The sequence below is a fragment of the Microtus pennsylvanicus genome, chromosome 11, assembly GCF_037038515.1.
Source record: "Microtus pennsylvanicus isolate mMicPen1 chromosome 11, mMicPen1.hap1, whole genome shotgun sequence".
NCBI lineage: Eukaryota > Metazoa > Chordata > Mammalia > Rodentia > Cricetidae > Microtus > Microtus pennsylvanicus.
In genome coordinates this window covers 68,039,663-68,063,062 of record NC_134589.1, presented here as the reverse complement: position 1 = coordinate 68,063,062, position 23,400 = coordinate 68,039,663, and the positions used below count along the sequence as shown (strand labels likewise).

General features: G+C 38.6%; 1 protein-coding gene across 2 annotated transcripts in view; it reads left to right on the top strand.

Moving 5' to 3' along the window:
• The window catches only part of Aff4 (ALF transcription elongation factor 4), an 84,327-nt gene that overhangs the window by 27,400 nt on the left and 33,527 nt on the right, over positions 1-23,400 (top strand). The window contains exons 4-6 of one of the 2 annotated variants that reach the window (XM_075992667.1): positions 1,073-1,117; positions 6,164-6,250; positions 21,679-21,715. In XM_075992667.1, the coding sequence (XP_075848782.1) occupies positions 1,073-1,117; positions 6,164-6,250; positions 21,679-21,715 (169 nt within the window). The remainder of the gene's footprint in view (positions 1-1,072; positions 1,118-6,163; positions 6,251-21,678; positions 21,716-23,400) is intronic. The other variant, XM_075992668.1, reaches the window with a different exon arrangement.

Genomic DNA, 23,400 nt, shown 5'->3' with positions numbered 1-23,400 from the left:
GCTGCTCTTAGAGAGGACCAGAGTTGCTTCCGAGCCCTCAGAAAAGTGATAATTTGTTATTTCAATAAATCTTTGGAATGAGATTTGGGTTTAGTTTTTTATTCTTATTTATGCCTTAAAATTACCAGTCTGTCTGCCTTCTATAGTTTGTGAAATGCTATGTAAAATGTACATTTTGACCCATATCTCTAGTCTTTCAAAAATGCTCATTTTACTCAATTTTTATTTTTATTTTTTTGGTTTTTTGAGGCAGGGTTTCTCTGTAGCTTTAGAGCATGAAATGGAACTAGCTCTTGTAGACCAGGATGGCCTCAAACTCAAAGAGATCTGCCTGTCTCTGCCTCCTGAGTGCTGGGATTCAAGGGGTGCATCACCACCACCCGGCTACATTAAAAACTTGTAGGGGCTAGAGAGATAATGGTTCATGGGTCAAGAGCGCTGACTGTTTTTCCTGAAGATCTGGGTTCAGTTCTTAACACCCATATGGTATCTCACAGCTGTCTCTAACTCTTTTTCCAAGGGATCAGATTCCTTCAACTAGCTTCCGTAGGTACTAGGCATATAAGTAGTGTATAGACTTATGTGTAGGCAAAGCAACTATATACATAAAATAAAAATAAATAAATCTGGGGTTTAGAAAGAGGGCTCAGTGGTTAAGAACACCCAGGTTCTATTCCTAGCATCCATGCAACGGTTCACAACTCACTATAACTCCAGTTCCAGGGAACCTCGTGCCCTTTTCTGACCTTCGCAGGACAAGGCAAGCATATAACACCCATATATATGTTCAGACAAAACAGTTACATATATAAAATAAAAATATTTTTTGGAATTTTGTGTAGGAAAGCTATTTCAAAAATTCTAGCTAGTGTTCTGACTTAAAATAATGTGGTCATAAATAATTCTTCAAATTTTCTGTAATTTCTTTTTATATAATTTCTAATAATGTTTTTAATATGTTGTAAATGCTAACATTTTAGTATTTAGTAAATACTAAAATACTGATATTTTAGTAAGTACTAAAATTCTAACAACAAATTACTTCAAATCTAATGTCTGTTTTTTTCTTAAGGCATCAGTTTCTGGAGATGTAAGCTGTGTGGATGAAATACTTAAAGTAAGTTTCTTTTGAATCATCTGTTATTTAATTGTAATGCCCATATTACCAACTCTTTCATATTCTTAATTACTTCTTAACACAGGTTACTTCTATGTGGAACTTGGTTATGTCATGTCCATCATTAAAAAAAAATGTTCTGTAACCAGAACTTTTCTGAGGTTCTGGTCACATGCTTTGTTTACGGTTTATGAGAAGAGGAAGAAACCAATTACAACTATATTTCCTTAGACTTAGAACTTAAAGACTTAAAAATCTCAGTAGTTACCAAAGCCATGTTGATAGTAGTTTGGTTTATAATTTACTTGTACATTCTGTTCTGGTCAGGTACTACAATAAAAGCTATCCTTTGAGTATTGATCTGGAGTGTTTATTAGACACACTGAAAAGTCTACCAGGACTAACAAAAGTGCCTTCCTCTGCTGGAAAGAAGGAAGGACCAGTTAGTGAGTGAGTGACAGTGACTGCTTTTTGCTCCTAAGAGAAAAACATCAGTCACACGTGACTTTTACTATTTTTTGGAAGCTACTGGATTCTTTGTCTGTACTTGAATTTTATGACATATTCTTCTGAGACTACCTGTCTAGGCCTATTTCCTATAATTTGTGTCCCCCCCCCCCCATTTAATCTCTCATTCCTTATTTAGCTGCTACGGTCTCCCTTTATCATCTTACTGAACCTCCTTTTCTAATGTCCATCTCTTGTCTTCTGCCTGGGGTGTAATGCATGTAAGAACGCCTATTCCTAATTGCTTTACTGTCTCTGCTGTTTGAGAGCTTTATATTTTTTCCTTTGGGAAACTTCATTCCTTTCTTGTTCCTGAGCTTCGTTGTTTGATTCTTATCTACTTTTCTAAGAAGTATTGTGGCTTCTCTTTTTACTTACAGGCATATTTTCTAGCCTTTCCTTTCTTTTTGCAGTCTTACCTTATGTACCTTATGTACTTAGCTTTATCTGACAACTGGCAATTCAGTCCTTCTTTCCTGCCATGATTTCCTATAGGCTTTGGTTCATGTCTCTTAGTTCTTTCCTTTTAATGTAAATGTAAAGTCCTTATTATCTCTAATTTCTTCCATATATTGTTTAATCACAAAACTATTCGTAGACTTAAAATTTCTTTGAATATCTTCATTCTTTCCATTTCTGTCAACTTCAGTAGTTTTAAAAATTCTCACTTGGGCCAAGATAGCTCAGCAGGTAAAACTGCTTTTCACACCACCAGCCTAAATGACCTGAATTCAATCCTCCAGAACCCACAGTAGAAAGAGAGAACTGACTCCCAGTGTCCTCTGGCCTCCACATGACACTCTTCAACATTCCCATGTGTGCCATTGCTGCATGACCATATACCTACAGAGTAGTAGTAGGGTTTTTTTTTTGTTTGTTTGTTTTTGTTTTTTTGAGACAGGGTTTCTCTGTGTAGCCCTGGCTGTCCTAAAACTCACTTTGTAGACCAGGTTGACCTCGACTCACAGAGATCCACCTGCCTCTGCCTCCTGAGTGATGGGATTAAAGTTGTGCTACTATGTCCAACTCACTCAGTAGTAGTGGTAATAATAATAATAATAATAATAATAATAATAATAAACAACCTTAAGACAATCTTTTTTGTTTTTTTGCTTTTAAAATCTCTTATCTGTCCTTTTTATATTGTTTCAAGTCTTTACTTCAGCCCCTAGCCTTCATAACTTGACTTTTTTTGCTAGTTTTCAGTGGCTCTCTAAGAGAGACTGAGATCACAGAGACCACAGTTCCAAGGAAGAATTTAACATCCAGACACCCCATAGCCAGTCCTCAACACTCCTGCTTCTGACTGATCACTTTTGCCAATTTTCCTAAGCCACATTTTTCCTTCCTTCCTTCCTTCCTTCCTTCCTTCCTTCCTTCCTTCCTTCCTTCCTTCCTTCCTTCCTTCCTTCCTTTTCTTCCTTCTTTCCTTTCTTTCTTTTTTTAAATAGGGTTTTCTATTGTGGGAGCTGACAATGAACTTCTGTCCTCCTGCCTCACCTTCCAACACTAGGATTAGAGACGTGTACTTCCACACTCAGATCACTTCCTTAAAGTCAGATTCCCTCCTTTGTCTGTAATAGGATGTATTTAGTTGTCTTCTGTGGAACCCCAAGGAAACCTTTCTTCTTCCTGTGTCAGGCCACAGTGAAAACTCTCCACTTTCAGTCTTATAGTCTCTCTTTCCCTCTCTTTTTAAAACGTTTGTATTTAATGAGTATCTTGCCTGCATATATGTGCACTATGTGTGTACTTTGCCCAAAGAGGTCAGAGGGGATTGTCAGAGCCCCAGGACCTGGAGTTACAGATAATTGAACCGAGGTACTTTGGAAGAGCACCCAGTGTTCTTAACCAATGAGCCATCTCTTCGTCCTCAAGCATTCATTTCTCTCTCTGTCTCTCTGTCTCTCTGTCTCTCTGTCTCTCTCTCCCCCCCTCCCTCCCCCTTCCCTCCCTCCCTCCCTCACTCCCTCCCTCTCTCACTCTGTCTCACACACATACACACAGAATCTTATGCATATGAAATGCTTGTGAGTTTGTGTGTGTGTTGTTTTTTGTTGTTGGGTTTTGTTTTGTTTTTTTTCATGTGTGTGTGTACACATGTGCATGCGTGCTAAAGGAACACACACATTTCCCCCTGAAGTTTTAACAGTATATGGAATTTAAGTGTCTGGAGTACTTTCTTTGTCCACTTTGTTCTTACTAAACATGTAGCCTACATTTTCTATGTATGAACTTGGTATGTGATTTTGAGTGTTTTAGTGCCCAGTTAGGTTGATGGTTGGAAAGATAAGCAGTTGAGTATATTTTTGGCATTTGGTTTATAAAATGCCAGTACTAAAAATCTGTGGTGCAGAAGTTTCCACATTCCCTTCATAGATTTTTGTTTCTGTTCAGCTTGTAATCACAGTTTCTAGGAACTCTATTATGAACATAAGGAAAAACTTCTAGCTAAAAATAAATATGTTTATTAAATTGTCAGTGATTCACCTATTATGTATCAAGTCCTAGCAATGTGGCGGTGATGTACTAGTTGAACTGTTTAAGTTAATCTTCCAGGGCTGAGTGTAGGAAATAATACAAGTATTGTAAGAGGACAGAGAGTAATTATATGTAAATGGCTAGGGTTTTTTTGGGGGGGGTCCTCATTTTTTTATTAGTTCTTTGAGAACTTCGTATAATGTGTTTTTATCATACTCAACCCACAACTCCTTGAAGTTCCTCTACTACTTCCCTACCCACCCAAATTTATGTCCTTTTTCTTTTTCTCAGCAAGTCTACCTTGTGCTGTCCATATACTCTTGAGTGTGTGGCCATCTGTTGGAGTTTGGCTGACCTACCAGGGACTGCACCCTTAAAGAAAACTGACTCTCCCTCTCCCAGCAGCTAGATCTCAGTTGTTGATAGCTCCTTAGCTAGGGTGGGACTTCTCTGTCCTGTGCAGGTGGCTACTTTAGGAGGTTTCAGTAGACACTGAGTCAGCTGCCCTGTCTCTTGCCTCTTCTGTCATTCTGTTGTCCAAAAGGAGCTACTGTTAAGCCTCCTTTCAGAGGCTTCACTTTTAAAACTTTAAATATTTACTAGAGCATAGACTATGATTTGTGTTTGACAATAATATGCTGTGGACATCATTTCATATCATAGTTGAGTTTCTCATTTTAATGTCTGTCTGGTGTTCCATTGTATGGCTGTCTATCATTATTATATTGTTGAATACCCAGAGTTGTTAATATTTGTTCTGCGAGTCCTTGGAATCTTTATGTAATCTCACTGTATCTTTATATAACTGTGGTTATAGTCACAGTATAAATTCCTAAGCACCACCAGTCACTTTTTTACCTAATGGTTAAGTTTGAACAAAATTCTGGAAATCAAATACTCCCATATTAAGTCTTGATACCTCTCTTCCTTGATCCTCAGGCATTACACATTTTTATCCAACTTCATTTACAGGGTGTCGTATAGCTTAGGCTCCCTTGACGCCTCCTCTCAAGAGCTGAGATTAGAGGCAAATGAAACCATGCCCAGTTATTTATAACATGAATAGAGTGAAGAAATTGACTAAAATCATATCCAGGGCATTTATTATTTATTTTCTTCCTAAGATGGTTTTGAAATCTCTCTTCTGATCTTCACATGACCAAAATTTTCAACCAGCCTGTGGACTCTGTAATCAGACTTCCTGCAGTGAAATTCTTTGTCCATTATTTATTAATCATGCAACCTTGAATGAAGAATGTTGACTTTTGCTTCAGTTTCACCTTAAATAAATTAGGGTAATAATATCTATGTCATGATTTTAAGAAATGATTGACAAGCAAAACATTTAGCATCATTTCTGATCCATTGATGGTAAAAATTGATATTAGCTGGTTTTTTGTTTGTTTGTTTTTTTTCGAGACAGGGTTTCTCTGTAGCTTTGGAGCCTGTCCTGGAGCTAGCTCTTGTAGACCAGGCTGGCCTCGAACTCACAGAGATCCGCCTGCCTCTGCTGGGATTAAAGGCTTGCGCCACCACTGCCCGGCCATATTAGTTGTTTTAATTAATTGTTATCTTATTCCTTCCATTCCTATAGCAAGATCTTTTTTTAGTATCATTGCATAATATGCGTTTGGAAGGCCTGGTGGCTCATGCCTGTAATCTAGCACTCAGGAGGCAGAGGCAGGAGGATCAGCACAAATTCAAGGCCTCTCTGATTTACAAAGCAAGCTAAGGGCACCTGGGCTACAGAATAAGACTCTGTTTCAAAAAACAAGCAAACAAATCCATCAGACCTTGTATTCCATTACAGGCTGATTTCTCTAACTGTTTACAGATTTTATCATCCTATCCATATACCCCTTAAAGTCAGAGAGAATTTGTATTTTCTGCCCCATTACCAGCACTACTTTGTGCCTTATTAATATCCATTGGCTCACTATACATAGTTTTAGAGGATCAATCATAAAACCAGTATTTCTAAGTACAAAGCTGGTTTTTAGCTGTATAGTTTTGTAATCTTGTCCTGGTTGAAAACAAACTGTAATAATTACATTTCAGGAGATGACGCATTCATGGCCTCCCCCTTTAACGGCTATTCATACACCATGCAAAACAGAACCTTCCAAATTTCCTTTTCCAACTAAGGTAAGTAAATAAAATCTGTCTTTGATAATGTAAGAAAACTCAACTAAAATCACATAAATTCAGAATTGTTTCCTTAGTGGTAAACACAGTAAATAAATTAAAAAAAAAATAATTTTAAGTAGTGATGGTTTCTATGAAGAAATTTAAAAATAATAGAATTGAGAGCATCTTGCACTGAGAGGTACTTGAGAAAATTTGGAAGGTGAGAGCAAGAGAGAGAAGACTTTGATGTTTTTTGTAAATTCATGGTATTCTAGATGGAAGGTAGCTAGGGCTATTAAGGTTATTTTCTGAGGAGCCTCTCAGAACCTAGCCACAAACATACTTATATCCTATAAGAAAAGGCCCTTACACATCAGTTTTTAGCCTGTCTAAACTCTGCAGATTAATTTTTTAAACATGAATTTATACTCACACGAGAGCTTAAGCTTGTAATCCCCAGCACTGTGAAAGCACAGACAGGAAGATCAGGAGTTTAAGGCCAACCTGGCTACATTTTCAGAGTTCAAAAATTCTCGCCCTAATGATCAATCAAAAATACTTTCTCATGTGAAAGTTTGTTCAGGACATCTAATACCAGCCCTTCCCTGGTTCTTTTTCTTTTGCTCATCCAATTTCATGTGTCTTTGCAAACCTTTTCATAGCACTTGCATGCATGTGTACAAACTCATAAGTGTAGACTCATTCCCATATAAATATGCAATTTCTATTCAGATAAATTTTTTTGTATCATTAATCTGTCAGCTGTGGTTTTGAGTTGTTTCTATGTTGTTTACTTAGAGGTATTTAATGTCTTTTAAGTTTGTCTAAAGTATGAATTATCTGACTTAGCCAGATTTCTTTGGTATTTAATTTACTATCAGTTTTAATTACTGCAAGCATTTTTTATTGTTTGTGTGTGTGTATGCATGTGTGCTTGTGTATATGCTTGTGCTTTTATGTGTGTGTGTGTGCTGCAAACTGGTTTCTTCCTTCCACCGTGTCAATCCCAGGGATGGAGCTCAGGGTGTCAGGCTGGCAGTGAGCACCTTATTCACCCAGCCATCTCACCAGCCCTCATGTTTTTATTGTGTGTATGTGTTTTGAGCATGTATATATGTTTGGGGAGGGGATGTTCATCCTGTGCACTTGGGTGTGGAAGCTGGGTTCTGCATCAATGTCTTCCTATATTGTTTCCCGCTTTGTGTTTCTTACTTTTTGAGGCAATGTTTCGTGTAGCCCAGACTGGCCCTGAACTCTGTGTAGCTTATAATGATCTTGAACTTCTTTTGTATATATGCTTGTATGTAACACATGTATGTACAGGTATGCATATGCATTCATATGTGTAGAGGCTTAGAGGGAGACAATTGATGTCCTCATCCTATATGGCTCTCTGCCTTACTCCTTGGACACAGGCTTTCTCTGAATCTAGAGGTGTTTTTCTGCTAGGCTAGTGGGCAGCAAGTCCCAGTTATCTTACTGTTGTCACTGCCGCCATCCTCATTTGCTTTTGTGTCTGTGTGTGTGTGTGTGCACACGTGCCTGCATGATAGAACCCAGCCTGTGAAAACAAGCCGTCTTCCCTGTTCTTGAATATATCAGTAGTTGTTTTTTAATTCTTCTTCTAGTAAGCTTTTAATGAAAAGACCAAAATTTCTTTATCTGTTCAGTTGTTAATGAACATAGAAGTTACTTTTAGGCTGTTAAAGTATCTATAAACTTTATTAAACATTATTGTATATATTGTAGACTTTGGCTTTCGTTCCTTTTTCTCTTCCTTCCTTTTTTTTTAAAATATTTATTTATTATGAATACAATATTCTGTCTACATGTGTGCCTACAGGCCAGAAGAGGGCACTAGACCTCATTACAGATGGTTGTGAGCCCCACCATGTGGTTGCTGGGAATTGAACTCAGGACCTCTGGAAGTGGTTTTAACCTCTGAGCCATCTCTCCAGCCCCTCTTCCTCCCTTTCTTTATTTTTTTCTTTTTCTTTTTCCTCTTTTTTTTTTTTTAATTTAAGACTGGGTTTCTTTGTCTTGGAACTCATTCTGTAGACCATGCTGGCCTGAAACTCACAGGGATCTGTCTGCCTCTGCTTGCTGAGTGTAGGGATTAAAGGTGTGTGCCACCATTGCCCAGCTATGTTTTCTTTTCTTTCTTTTTTTTTTTTTTTTGGTTTTTCGAGACAGGGTTTCTCTGTGGCTTTGGAGCCTGTCCTGGAACTAGCTCTGTAGACCAGGCTGGTCTCGAACTCACAGAGATCCGCCTGCCTCTGCCTCCCAAGTGCTGGGATTAAAGGCGTTCGCCACCATCGCCCGGCCGATGTTTTCTTTTCCTATGGGCAAATACTAGGTTATATGGTGAAAAGAATTGCTGAGTCATGTAGTAAGTGTGTGTTGCATTTCTAAGACATTGACCACTGTTCTCTGTAGTAGTGTTCTCTGCTTTCCCCTCCCCCCACGCACCACTTGTTCTGTGTGTGCTTCCAGCTTACTGTTGTTGGTCTATTTACGTTTAGTCATTTTAGCGGGTGTGTTAGAGGTATGTCATTCTTAATTTATATTTCCTTAAAGACTGATGATGTTGAATCATCTTTTTTTGTGTGTGTGTGTGTTTATTGGCTCTTCCTATATGGGGTGAATAATTCCATATATTTGGAGTCAAAAGTGTTTCTAGTTTTTTGAAATACTTCCATATAGAAAACGAGCACTGTGAACTGAAGTATGAACATAAAATTGATTTATGTTTTATATATACCTTATACACATAGCCTGAGAACAATTTTATACATCTTTATTTTGCTGGCATTTTGATTATCCTTCATTATAAGGTTAGGTATGTAAATTTTCCTAAAAGTTGCTTTGGTCAGGTATTTTTGTTACTGCAACAAGAAAAGACACTAACACATTTAACAAAAATGAGAAGATAAAACAAGGTGGCTCTTCTAGAGGTCCTGGAACTACATGGTGACTTATCCCCAGCAACTACATGGTGACTCACAACCATCTATAATGAGATCCAGTGCCATCTTCTGGCCTCAGGCATACATACATGTATACATAATAAATAAATAAATCTTTAAAAAACAAAGCAAAACAAGGACTGGCTGGGGGTTGGTTGTGCTTGCCTTTGACCCCAACAGGCAGGGCAGGCATTTCTCTTTGAGTTTGATGCCAACCTTGTCTACAGAGTGAGTTTCAGGATGGCCATGGCTGCATAGAGATACCCTGTCTCGAAAAAATGAATAAATAATTAAATAAAACCAAGGGCTGAGGCCAGCAAAATGGCTCAGTAGGTAAAGGTTCTTTCCCCAAGCCTGATAACCTGCTTGATTTCTGAGACCTGCATGATGGAAGAAGAGAACTGACTCCCACAAACTGTCCTCCCCCCCACCCTTGACAGGGTTTCTCTGGTTGATTTTTTAAACTCATCTGTTTTTCCCTTAGTTTTTCTTTTTCAGTCATTTCTACCCTAATTTTTATTCTTTTTCTTCTACTTTCATTTACTATTCTTTTTAATTTTTTCTTGAAATTGAAAATAGTATCATTAAACCGTGATTTTCTGTATTTATTGATATAAATAAATACATCACAAATTTTATTTATTTATTTTTTTAAAATCTATTTATTTATTATGTATACAGTATTCTTGGTATCCTGCCTGCATGTATCCCTGCAGGCCAAAAGAGGGCACTAGATCTCATTACAGATGGTTGTGAGCCACCATGTGGTTTCTGGGAACAGAACTCAGGACCTTCAGAAGAGCAGGCAGTGCTCTTGACCACTGAGCCACCTCGCCAGCCCCATCACAAATTTTAATATTCTGTGTTTTAATAACTTTTTTATGGCTTATTTTCAAATTTTGGTTTCTTTGTTTTTTGATTTTTCTTTCTTTTTTTTTTTTTAATATTTATTTATTTATTTTGTATACAACGTTGTCTGTGTGTATGCCTGGAGGCCAGAAGAGGGCACCAGACCCCATTACAGATGGTTGTGAGCCACCATGTGGTTGCTGGGAATTGAACTCAGGACCTCTGGAAGAGCAGGCAAAGCTCCTAACCACTGAGCCATCTCTCCAGCCCCTGTTTTTTGATTTTTCAAGACAGGGTTTCTCAGTATAGCCCTAGCTGTACTGAACTCACTCTGGATTCAAATTCAGAGATCCACCTGCCACTGCCTCCCAAGTGCTGGGATTAAAGGAGTATTCATCACCACTGCCTGGTTGAAGTGTTTTTTTTTAAGAGTTAATATTTGGGAGATTTTCCACATATATTACTGATTTGTGGATTAATTTCTTTTGGGCCAGAAAGGATACTTCATATGATTTGAATCTTTTTATATTTATTAAGATTTATTTAATGGCCCAGAATATTTCTCCTTTTTGTAACTATTTTCTGTACACTTGAAAAGAATATATGTTTTGCTATTCCTGAGTAGAGTATTCTGTGTGTGCCAAGTCAAATTGGTTTAGAGTGTTAGGCAAGTTTTCTGTGCTATTTTGTCAGCTGCAGTGGGGGCAGGAGCTAGAAAAATAGCTCTGCTTCTCTCTTGTAGCAGCCTGAGTTTTTTTTCTGTGACCGGGAGAAGTCAAGTTTTTTTTGGCTTCAGAAAAGAATTTCCATATAAGTCAGAATGAAACAGAGCTGAACTGTATTAGGAAGAAATTTGTAAGTAGATTTAACTATACACATTAAGGAGAAAGAGATACAGTCAAGAAAAATAGGGAACATATTCAAGAGCATGGTTATAGTCTTCTAAAGAGTATCCCAAAAGCTTACATTAGCTGTATATTGCATTTTGGTGGCTTCTAAAGTTATCCCAGTAGTTGCTAAGGAACCTAAGTGAGATCATAGAGCAGTTCTGTTGATGGATAGGATTTCAACTGGTAAGGTAAAAAAAAAAATCCTAGGTCACAAAGATCATGTAGGAAATTAAGATGTTTTTATTATAAAGTTTACAAACTTGTTTGTATGATTTTTTTGAAATTCAAGAAATTTTCGCTGGGCGGTGGTGGCGCACGCCTTTAATCCCAGCACTCGGGAGGCAGAGGCAGGTGGATCTCTGAGTTCGAGGCCAGCCTGGTCTACAAGAGCTAGTGCCAGGACAGGCTCCAAAGCTACAGAGAAACCCAGTCTCGGAAAAACTAAAAAAAAAAAAAAAAGAAAAAGAAAAAAGAAATTTTCAAGTTTATGTCACAGATATAGTGAAAGGAGTATACTCAAAAGTCATGTATGCTCAGTCTTTAAAAATGGTTCCCGGCTATTTTAACATTTTTATTTGAAATAGCTCTGTAAAGAAGGAATATTATCTCTTGGTAAACAACCTTGCAGCAGATGTTAATGGTGCTGGAGTTATTGCTTCTGGTGAGAAATTCCAACCATTCTCTGAAATGGGGCTTCTTTTCCCATGTCCTCTTAATATTCTCTGTTTCTCTTTCCTCCCAACCCTACCCAACCTCTTATCTTCTTTGTCCTAGGCTGGCTTCAGAATCTACATAGCTAAGAATGTCCTTGAAAGTCTTGCTATTGTCTCCCAAGTATTGGGGTTGTGTGCCTTACCATTCCTGTCCTGTTATTCTGTAATCAGTATATAAAGAAGATAAACCACTTCCCATGCAACTAGCTTTTTTTTTTTTTTTTTTTTTTTTTTTTTGGTTTTTTGAGACAAGGTTTCTCTGTGTAGCCCTAGCTGTCCTGGAACTCACAGAGATCAACCTGGCTCTGCCTCCGGGTGCTGGGATTAAAGGTGTGTGCCACTGCCAACCAGCTTCTTAGTTAACATTTCTTTTGCTTGCCACTCCTTTCTGCTCATTGAGCTTTCTATTTGTCTTATTTGTTGGTTCCTTCAGTGCTTTTTGCTGTGTACCTAAACAAAATCTACTGTGTGTAGGGAGAGATATTATCTTCTGCTGTCCAGCCTGGCCTGGAAATCCTGGTCTCAAGTTATCCCCTGCCTTATCCTCTCAAGATAGCTGGGACTACTGGCAAGTACCACAGTGCCTGCCTGTTTTGTGTGTTTAGATAGGGTCTTACTGTAGAACCCAGGCTGACCTGGACCTCAACGTCCTCCTGCTTCTGCTACCTCTGGGATTACAGGTATTATCATGCTTGGCTTTTTTTTTTCCTGGTTAAAGAATTCTAACTTGTAAATGTTTTGGATTGAATAGTCTATATGTATATGTTATTCTTGTGCTTGAAGTTTGTTGAGCTTGAAATTTGTGATTTATAGTTTCTATCAAGTTAGATAAACCTTTGCAGTTATTTACAGTACTCAGATTCTTTTTTTATATTTATTTATTATGTATACAATATTCTGTCTGTGTGTATGCCCGAAGGCCAGAAGAGGGCACCAGACCCCATTACAGGTGGTTGTGAGCCACCATGTGGTTGCTGGGAATTGAACTCAGGACCTTTGGAAGAACAGGCAGTGCTCTTAACCTCTGAGCCATCTCTCCAGCCCCCAGTACTCAGATTCTTTTATGCTTCCTTCTTTCTCCCTGTTTCAAGGACTCCCATTACTTAATGCAGTTTTCTGTTTGGTTGTTCCATTCTATATTTCTCCTGCTGCAGTATTGTGATGTTCTGCTATTGATTTCAGTTCATGTATTGTGATCTCAGAAAGGGCTTACACGTCTGAATTTCTGTATTTATTTATTTAACATGTTAAATTCTATCCCAAGCATTGGATTTGACAGTCATTCTTGTTGACAACCTTTTTTAAAAACATTTTTTTTGTTCATTTGCTTTTTACATAGTATCTTACTATGTAGAAATCCACCTGCCTCTGCTTTTCAAGTGCTAGGATTAAAGATATTTGACACCACACCCATCTACAAACATTTTTAATAGAAAGTTAGGAGAAAGTTATTGAAGCAAGCTACAAAGATACTGGACAATGGTGGATAGATAAAAAGAAGATTGACTTTTGAAACACATTCTTTTTTTTTTTTTTTTGATTTTTCGAGACAAAGGTTTCTCTGTGTAGCTCTGGAGCCTGTCTTAGCATTCACTCTGTAGACCAGGCTGGCCTCAAACTCACAGAGATCTGCCTGCCTCTGCCTCCTGAGTGCTGGGATTAAAGGCGTGTGTAACCAAGCCTGACTTTCTGAAGCACATTTCTATAAATGGTAGCAGACAGATATACTAGAAGCAGCATATTACGCTGAAGATGATTTTACAGGAATAGAATATTTTGTCATATTTATATGATGAGCATGATGATGATGTAGTGAAAAGTGGAAGTCAACTGATACATGGGAAAGAGATGGTAACCTTGGGAAATTTTAAAAGGCTTTGAGATTTGTTATGGAATTAGGAGGCACAGTAGCTTTTGAATTTGAATACAACTAGGTTATCCTTTGTCACAGGAAAGAGGCGGAGTACTTGGGTACAGTTGGAATAGCATGTTAGATTTTCCAGTTTTAATCTAGAGGCTATTAAAACTTGACTGTACTTTTTGCTATAAATAGTGGCCTCTAGATAGTTTTCTGGGTGTTGTAGGCAAACACTACACCATTCAGATACTATTTCTCTACAACTAAAAGAGATATTTAAATATCCCAGGGAATAGCAAGTCAGTACTCTTAACCAGAGAGTGGCTGACTCTGCTTAAGAACACTGTCTTGCTATCGCAGATGACCAGGTAACAACCACCTAACTCCAGTTCCAGGGAATCCAACACTCTTTTCTGGCCTTTTTGGCCCCCAGGTATGCAAATGGTACATAAACATACAAGGAGCCCAAACACCCATAAATATAAAACAAAAATATTTAAAACAAACAAACCAAAAGAGGAGGCTGGGCATGGTGGCCCATACCTTTATCCCTGCACCTGGGAGGCAGAGGCAGGTAGATCTTTGTAAATTCATGACCAGCCTAGTCTACATAATGAGCTTTCAGAGTAGACAGGGGTATAGTATAGAGTATAGAGGCCCTGTTTCAAAACAAAACAAATAAGAAGGAAAAATAGTACATGATTATGTCTAGACTAGTACCTGGCACATAATTGCTATTCAACAATGTTCATTGACTGAATTCAGGTATAGAGATACACATATCTATACATATTCAGGTAATGTGTAATATAGTTTAAAGCTTTTTTGGAGCTCTGTTTGCTGCTTAGACTTTTGTGGATTAACTGTGAGCTCCAGTGACAGGAAAGAAGGAGAATATTGTTAGACCTAGGGAATTTGGGGATAGCATCCTAGAAGAGATGATATCGTATCAGGTAGAAATAGAAGAGTGCCAATAATGAACACACCAAAATAGCTTTTACACTATTGATAATTTGGAAGTCATTTGTAGAAACAAGTGGCAGGGAGTTTCAAGTTTACAAACATCTTAGGGGTAATTTTAGTGTATTTTTATTTTGAGACAGACTGTAGACCTATTGTCCAGGAACTCACTATGTAGTCCAGGCTGACTTTGAACTCACAAGAATCCACTTGCCTCAGCCTTTTGAGTGACAGGTTTAAAGACAGGTTTAAACCTCTCACCTCTATGCCCAGCATGTGGTGAAAAGTGGGAGTCAACTGATACAAAGGAAAGAGATGGTAACCTTGGAAAATTTTAGAAGGCTTTGAGATTTGGTAGGGAATTAGGAGGCAGTAGCTTTTGAATTTGAAAAAAATAAATAAATAATATAAAAAATTATTTTTATAATTTGCTTAAATGCCCTTGAATTTTTACTAGGCTGTTGAATCGTGCCTGTAATCCCAGTACTTGGGATGGTAGGCAGGAGAATAAGGAGTTCAAGGTCATCCCTGGGTAAATAGCAAAGTTTGTGTGAGCTGCCTGGGACCTGCCTCAAACAAAACAAAAACATAAACTAGCAAATATTCTACAACCAAAACAGTTATAGTCACCAACAGCCAGGTACAGCTCCGTGCACCAGTGCTCCCAATGCCTAGAAAGGCCTAGGACTGACCCTTGCCTCCCACTTCTTTTCTCCTGAGCTTGAATTACAGGCCTGTCATTGTTGTGGATTTTATTATTTTTGTTTTGTTTTGTTTTTGTTTTTCAAGACAGGGTTTCTCTTTGTAACAGCCCTGACTTGGAACTAGCTCTTGTAGACAAGGCTGGGCTCAAACTCACAGAGATTTGCCTGTCTCTGCCTCCTGAGTGCTGGGATTAAAGGCGTGCGCCACCACTGTCCAACAGATTTTATTAATTTATTTAGACAAGGCCTCTTACTATATAGTCCTGGCAAGCCTAAAACTATATAGACCAGGCTGTCTTGGAATTCACAGAGGTTCCCCCTATTTCTGCCTCTCAAGTGCTGGGATTAAAACTCTGTATTGTGATGTCAAATCTTTTTTTTTTTTTTTTCGGTTTTTCGAGACAGGGTTTCTCTGTGGTTTTGGAGCCTGTCCTGGAACTAGCTCTTGTAGACCAGGCTGGTCTCGAACTCACAGAGATCCGCCTGCCTCTGCCTCCCAAGTGCTGGGATTAAAGGTGTGCGCCACCACCGCCCGGCTTTGTCAAATCTTCAATTTTTTAAAATTACATTTATTTATTGTTAGAGAGCAACTACTCGGAGTTCTCTTCTTCTACCATATGGGTGCCAGGAATGGAACTCGGGGTGTCAGGCTTGGCAGCAAGCAACCTTCATAGCCATCTTACTGACCCTCCAGTCTTGGGTTTTTTCTAACTTTGTTGGATGTTTAGTCTGCATATATGTCTGTGCATATACCAGACCACTAGGTACCACTAGGACTGAAGTTACTGAGAGTTTGAACTGCCACATCAGTGCTGGAACTCAAACTGCTGAGCCATCTCTCATACACAGTAGTAGTGTGCATGTATTAAATACTGTGTTTGATACTTAGCATGTTTTTGTTCTGCATTTATTTTCATTAGTAGTTGAGTCATTGAAGATAGGGCCCTCATGGGGCTCATAATGTGTTCTCTCTTTTTGTGTGTTATTCTGGCTCACTAGTACCTAGATGTATGTGGTGCAATGCGATTCTAGCCCTCAATTGTGATTGAAGCAGTCAAGGAGGATTCCTTGACTCCTTTGAAGGTCATCCTGAACTACCTTGTCTCCAAAAGAAGGTTGAGGGTTATACCTAGGAAAAATAAAGAATGATGATACATTGAATGAAAAATAGGAAAACCATGATGACACATTAAGACTTGGGTTTGCAAAAAAACAAAATGGAAGCCAGGCGATGGTGGCGCACGCCTTTAATCCCAGCACTCGGGAGGCAGAGACAGGCGGATCTCTGTGAGTTCGAGACCAGCCTGGTCTATAGAGCTAGTTCCAGAACAGGCTCCAAAGCCACAGAGAAACCCTGTCTCGAAAAACCAAAAAAAAAAAAAAAAATGGAAGCCATTGTTGAATGAAAAGGGGGGGCACTTTAATAAAGAAGATCCATTACATAGCCATCCTAGGTGAAAAACAAGATAGCCTGAAGGAGATGAGTTAGTTGTGCATTTTGGTAGTGTTGTAGAGACAGAATGTAGAGATGTTTTGTGACTAGCTGACAGCTGTCAAAGATGAGAGAATAAATCAGTGATTACTTAAAGTTCTGGGCTTTTAATTTTTTTTTCTTTTTGGAGACTGTCTTAGGGTTTCTGTGGCTGTGAAGAGACCCCATGACCACAGCAACTCTTACCATGGGAAACATTTAATTGAGGTGGCAGCTTACAGTTCAGAGGCAGAAAGCATGGCAGCGTTCAGGCAAACATGGTGTGGAGAAGTAGCTGAGAGTCCTACATCTTGCAGGCAACAGGTAGTTGACTGTGACACTGGGTAGTATCTTCAGCATAGGAAACTTCAAAATCTACCACCATAGTGACATACTTCCTCCAAAAGGTCATACCTATTCAAATAAGCCACACCTCCTAATAATGTCACTCCCTAAGAATTTATGGGGGCTGATTACATTCAGACTACCACAGAGACTGATTTTTGTTGTTGTTTGGTTGTTTTTATTTTTGTGAGACAGAGTTTCTCTGTGCAATTCCCTTTGTTGTCCTGGAACTCATTCCATAGGCCAGGCTGGCTTCGAACTCACAGAGATCTGCCTGCCTCTGCCTCTGAAATCCAATTTTTATATATATCTGATTCATTAACAATAAGAATTCTCTGCTAAGCTGGGTGATGGTGGTGCATGCCTTTAATCCCAGCACTCGGGAGGCAGAGGCAGGCGGATCTCTGTGAGTTCGAGACCAGCCTGGTCTACAGAGCTAGTTCCAGGACAGGCTCCAACGCCACAGAAAAACCCTGTCTCGAAAAACCAAAGGGAAAAAAAAAGAATTCTCTGCTAAATGCAAAGTTATTAAGATTTGGCACTTTTTTTTTATTTTTTTATTTTTTTTTTTAGTCTTTACATTAACTTCATTCTTTTGGCTGTGGCTCTTTGGTTGCCCTAACACAATTGAGTGATCTTGACACCCTTTTTGAAAATTAGTTGACTTCTTTGTAACAGCAGATATATATTTTAGCATTCTTATAATTTGGGTTGATTTTTCCCCGAAAATCCTGCCATTAAAAGAAGATTATGCTTATTTTTAAGTAGACTTTATATAGGTCTGTGCATAAATTTTGACATTATATCTTATAGCACAGATTTAACCTGGAAAAACACAATTTGCACATTAAGTTATTTAGAAAGCTTTTGTTTCTGTTTTGTTAAAGCTTCTCTAGTGTCAGGTAGGTTCTATACTATTATAGAGCTTTAAAACAAAATTCCCCAGGTGGTGGTGGCACACGCCTTAAGTCACACAACTCAGGAAGTAGAGGCTGATGGAGCAGTGTGAGTTTGAGGTCAGCCTGGTTTACAGAGTGAGTTCCTGGACAGCTAGGACTGCTATATAGAGAAACCCTGTTATAAAGAAACAAAAAAAAAAAGCAAAACAAGAAACAGGTATTTTGAAAATTATGTTTCTGTTAAAATTTCTCTAGTGTTAGGTTCTATACTATCATAGAGCTTTAAAAAAAATAGTATGTGCTGGGTGTGGGAAGCAGAGGCAGGAAGACCTGTGAATTTGAGGGTATCCCAGTCTCTGTAGAATTTCAGATCAGCCACAGTTACATAGTGAAACACTATCTCAAAAGAATAACAAACAAGCCGTGCAGTAGTATCGCATGCCTTTAATCCTAGCACTCGGGAGGCAGAGGCAGGCAGATCTCTGTGAGTTCGAGGCCAGCCTGGTCTACAGAGTGAATTCCAGGACTGGTTGCATAGCTACTAAGAAACCCTGTCTCGAAAAACAAAAAAGAATAACAAACAAATAAATAATAAAACAAAGTATGTGACAGTGTTTTCACAGTGTTGATGGTTTGTAAGATACTAAAGACAGGCCATCTTACTGAAAGCAATCTACAGATTCAATGCAATGCCCATCAAAATTCCAGCAAAATTTTTCAAAGACTTCGAAAAAATGGTACTCAACTTTATTTGGAAAAGCAAAAAACCCAGGATAGCCAAAACAATCCAGGGCAATAAAAGAACTTCTGGAGGCATCACAATCCCTGACTTCAAACTCTACTACAGAGCTACAGTAATGAAAACAGCCTGGTATTGGAGTAAGAACAGACAGGAGGACCAATGGAACCAAATAGAAGACCTGCATATCAATCCACACATCTTCGAACACTTGATCTTTGATAAAGAAGCAAAAAATATCAAATGGAAAAAAGAAAGCATATTTAACAAGTGGTTCTTGCATAACGATATCAACATGTAGAAAAATGAAAATAGACCCATAACTATCACCATGCACAAAACTCAAGTCCAAATGGATCAAAAACCTCAACAAAAAGCCGGCCACACTGAACCGTATAGAAGAGAAAATGGGAAGTACACTTGAACACATTGGTACAGGGAACCACTTCCTAAATATAACCCCAGGAGCACAGACACTGAGAGAAACAATTAATACATGGGACCTCCTGAAACGGAAAAGCTTCTGTAAAGCAAAAGACACGGTCAACAAGACAAAACGAGCCGGGCGACAGTGGTGCCTTTAATCCCAGCACTTGGTAGGCAGAGGCAGGCAGATCTCTGTGAATTTGAGGCCAGTCTAGTGTATAAGAACTAGTTCCAGGACAGGCTTCAAAGCTACAGAGAAACACTGTCTCTAAAAACCAACCCCCCCCAAAAAAACCCCCAAAAACAAAAACAACAACAAAAAAAACAAAACGACAGCCTACAGAATGGGAAAAGATCTTCACTAACTCCACATCAGACAGAGATCTGATCTCCAAAATATACAAAAAACTCAAGAAATTGGACACCAAAAGGTCACATAATCCAATAAAAAAAATGGAGTACAGACCTAAACAGAGAACCCTCAACAGAGAAATCTAAAATGGCTAAAAGACACTTAAGGAAATGTTTAACATCCTTAGTCATAAGAGAAATGCAAATCAAAACAACTCTGAGATTCCATCTTATACCTGTAAGAATGGCCAAGATCAAACACACTGATGACAACTTATGCTGGAGAGGTTGTGGGGTAAAGGGAACTCTCCTGCATCGCTGGTGGGAACAACCCCTTTGGACGTCAGTGTGGCGATTTCTCAGAAAATTAGGAAACAACCTTCCTCAAGACCCAGTAATACTACTTTTGGGTATATATATAAAGAATGCTCAATCATGCCACAAGGACATGTGCTCAACTATGTTTATAGCAGCTTTGTTTGTCATAGCCAGAACCTGGAAACAACCTAAATGCCCCTCGATCAAAGAATGGATAAGAAAAATGTGGTGCATTTACATAATAGAGTACTACACAGCAGAAAAAAAAAACGACAGCTTGAATTTTGTAGGAAAATGGATGGAGCTAGAAAACATTATTTTGAGTGAGATAACCCAGACACAGAAAGACAATTATCACATGTACTCACTCATAGATGGTTTTTAAGCATAAAGCAAAGAAAGCCAGCCTACAAACCACAATTCCAGAGAACTTAGACAACAATATGGACACTAAGAGAGACTACATAGACCTAATCTACATGGGAAGTAGAAAGTAGAAAAAGACAAGATCTCATGAGTAAATTGGGAGCATAGGGACCTTGGGGGAGGATTGAAGGGAGGAGGGCAGAGACAGGGAAGGGAACAGAGAAAAATGTAGAGCTCAATAAATATCAATAAAAAAGAAAAAAAAGAGCAAAAGATACTAAGGACAGAGGGTGGGAAGGAAGAGTGACATGGAACACCCATGTGGACGCTTTATTTTTTTTTAACAGAGATATAGTATATTTTCAATGTATTATAGATTATACAGCTTTTTATCCTGGAACTCGCTTTGTAGACCAGCCTGGCCTCGAATTCACTAACATTTATTTTTATCTAGTATACTTTTTTTTTTGATACAGGCTCTTATGTAGAACAGGCTGTCCTTGGACTCATTATATAGTTGAAGATGCCCTTCAATTTCCAGTATTCCGGCTTCTACTTCCAAAGTACTGGCATTACAATTATGAACCAAAACACTTGGTTTATGGGGTTTGGATGATTGAACCCATGTTTCATGTATGCTAGACAAGTACTCTATCGACTAAGCTAAATCCCTAGCTCTTTCCTCTTTGGGGTACTGGGAATTGATGTCAGGACCTTGAATATGGTGAACAAGTGCTATCTACTACTTATTTACACCTGTAGTCCAAACAGTTTTTCAAGACCAAGAATCAAAGATTTATTTTTACTTAAAAGTATGTGTAGTGGCACATGCTTTTAATCCCAGCAGTAGGGAAGCAGAGGCAGAGGTGGATCTCTGTGAGTTCGGGGTCAACCTGGTCTACAGAGTAAGTTTCAGAACAGGCTCCAAAGCTATAGAGAAACCCTGTCTTGAGAAAAAAAAAAAAAACAAACAAACAAGGCCAGGTGGTGGTGGCGCACACCTTTAATCCCAGCACTCGGGAGGCAGAGGCAGGTGGATCTCTGTGTGTTTGAGGCCAGCCTGGTCTACAAGAGCTAGTTCCAGGACAGGCACCAAAACTACAGAGAAACTCTGTTTCGAAAAACCAAACCAAACAAAAAGTATGTATGTGTGGTATATGCAAATGGCCTCAGGTGCTCAATTAGACTATGAGAGGGTGCTATATCCCTTAGAACTGAAGTTATAGAGGGTTGTGATCCACCCAACATAGATGGGTGCCAAGAACTGAACTCAGATCCTCAGCATGAGCTTGCTCTTAACCCTGGGACATTTTTCTAGCCCAAGACCAAAAATCTTGAAATTACTTGAACTCAATAGGTCTCTGAATTAGATTATGAATATCTCGGGTGATGCTGAAAAGAAACAGACTCTTGGTGGCTTTGTGCTATTTCTGTAAGGTCTGGTAGAGTTTATTGTTTTGAGCCATTACATTCTTTCAGTATTTTCTCTTTCATACATGTTGAAGTATTTTTATCACTTGAAGCTTTTCCCAACTAATGGATCTTTCTTTGATGCCATCATTTTGTGTAACTTTATATTCTTTTCTCTTAGGAGTCTCAGCAGTCTAACTTTGGCTCTGGAGAACAAAGTAAGTATTTCTTTCTTGCTTGTTTTCTTGTTAGCCTATTTATTGGACCTTTTCTCATATAGCCGTGTCTTATAATACTTTTAAATTTTTTACATGTCTTACTCTGATTTTTGTGATCTGATTAAAAAAAAAATAGAAAGCTATACTAGGTGTTGGTGGCATACACCTTCAATCTTCACACTTGTGGGGTAGAGGCAGGTGGATCTCTGTGAGTTTGAGGCCAGTCTGGTCTACAAGAGCTAGTTCCAGGACAGGCTCCAGAGCTACAGAGAAACCCTGTCTTGAAAAACCAAAAAAAAAAAAAAAAAAAAAAAAAAAAAGAGAGAGAAAGAGAGAAAGAAAGCTGAGCTGAGTCTTAAGAAAACTCAAGAACTATATAGGTCATTAAAAATCAAAATAAGCTAAACATGGTGTTGCAAACCTTTAGTCCCTACCTGTACTTAGGAGGCAGAGGCAGGTGAATCTCTGTGAATTTAAGGCCAGCCTGGTCTACATAATAAATTCCAGGCTAGCCAGGCCTATGTAGAGAGTGAGCCTGTCTTAAAATAAAATAAAATACAAAACCACAGAGAAACCCTGTCTTGAAAAACCAAAAAAATAAAATAAAATAAAATAAACTTATTTAAACTAATAGTTGAAATTTCATAAAATCAGTTTGCTGGTCACCTTACAATGTCAAGGGCCATTCTTTTTTTTTTAATATTTATTTATTACGAATACAATATTCTGTCTGTGTGTATGCCTGAAGGCCAGACCCCATTACAGATGGTTGTGAGCCACCATGTGGTTGCTGGGAATTGAACTCAGGACCTTTGGAAGAGCAGGCAGTGCTCTTAACCTCTGAGCCATCTCTCCAGCCCCAAAGGCCATTCTTTCTTTCCACTTCCTTCATGGTGCTGGTTTTGTGGTGATAAAACTGTAGGCAGGTATGATCATGTTAGTAATACTGCAGGCTCCTTATGCATTTCCTATTCATTCTTCATGAGTCTTCTGATCTGGACAGAAAGCCTGGTATCCTCTGCAGCCTCATGCTCACCTTCATTCTTCATTTCTCAGAGCTCTTGTGGAAGATGACTGAAGAGAATGTGCATAACCAAGAGATGTGCTCAGTGATAGTGATGAGGTCAGGGCCACTGCAGGTGTTTGGGTTTTGTTGTGTACTCTGAACAACAGTTTATTAGATAGATTTATGCTGGTGTAAGAGTATTCTGAAAAATAAAAATAAGATTTTTTACCTTTACTAGTTGGTTGTGTGTGTGTGTGTGTGTGTGTGTGTGTGTGTGTGTGAGAGAGAGAGAGAGAGAGAGAGAGAGAGAGATGTTTAAATGCAAGGATAAGCCAAGAATCTATCTCTTTGTCTATAGAGCAAGTTCCAAGACAACCAGAGCTGTTTCACAGAGAAACCTTGTCTTGGGAAAAAATCTTCTTTGTTTACATATTTATCATATGTGTAAGAGGTATGGGAATGCCACAGTAGACATGCAGAGATCATGAGACAACTTTTAGCAGTCAGACATAACATCTGTATTTCTATTTAGTTCTACCTTACAACTATATCTATCTATTTATTTATTTTTTGTGTTTTTTTTGGAGACAAGGTTTCTCTGTAGATTTGGTGCCTGTCCTGGAACTAGCTCTTGTAGACCAGGCTGGCCTCGAACTCACAGATCCGCCAGCTTCTGCCT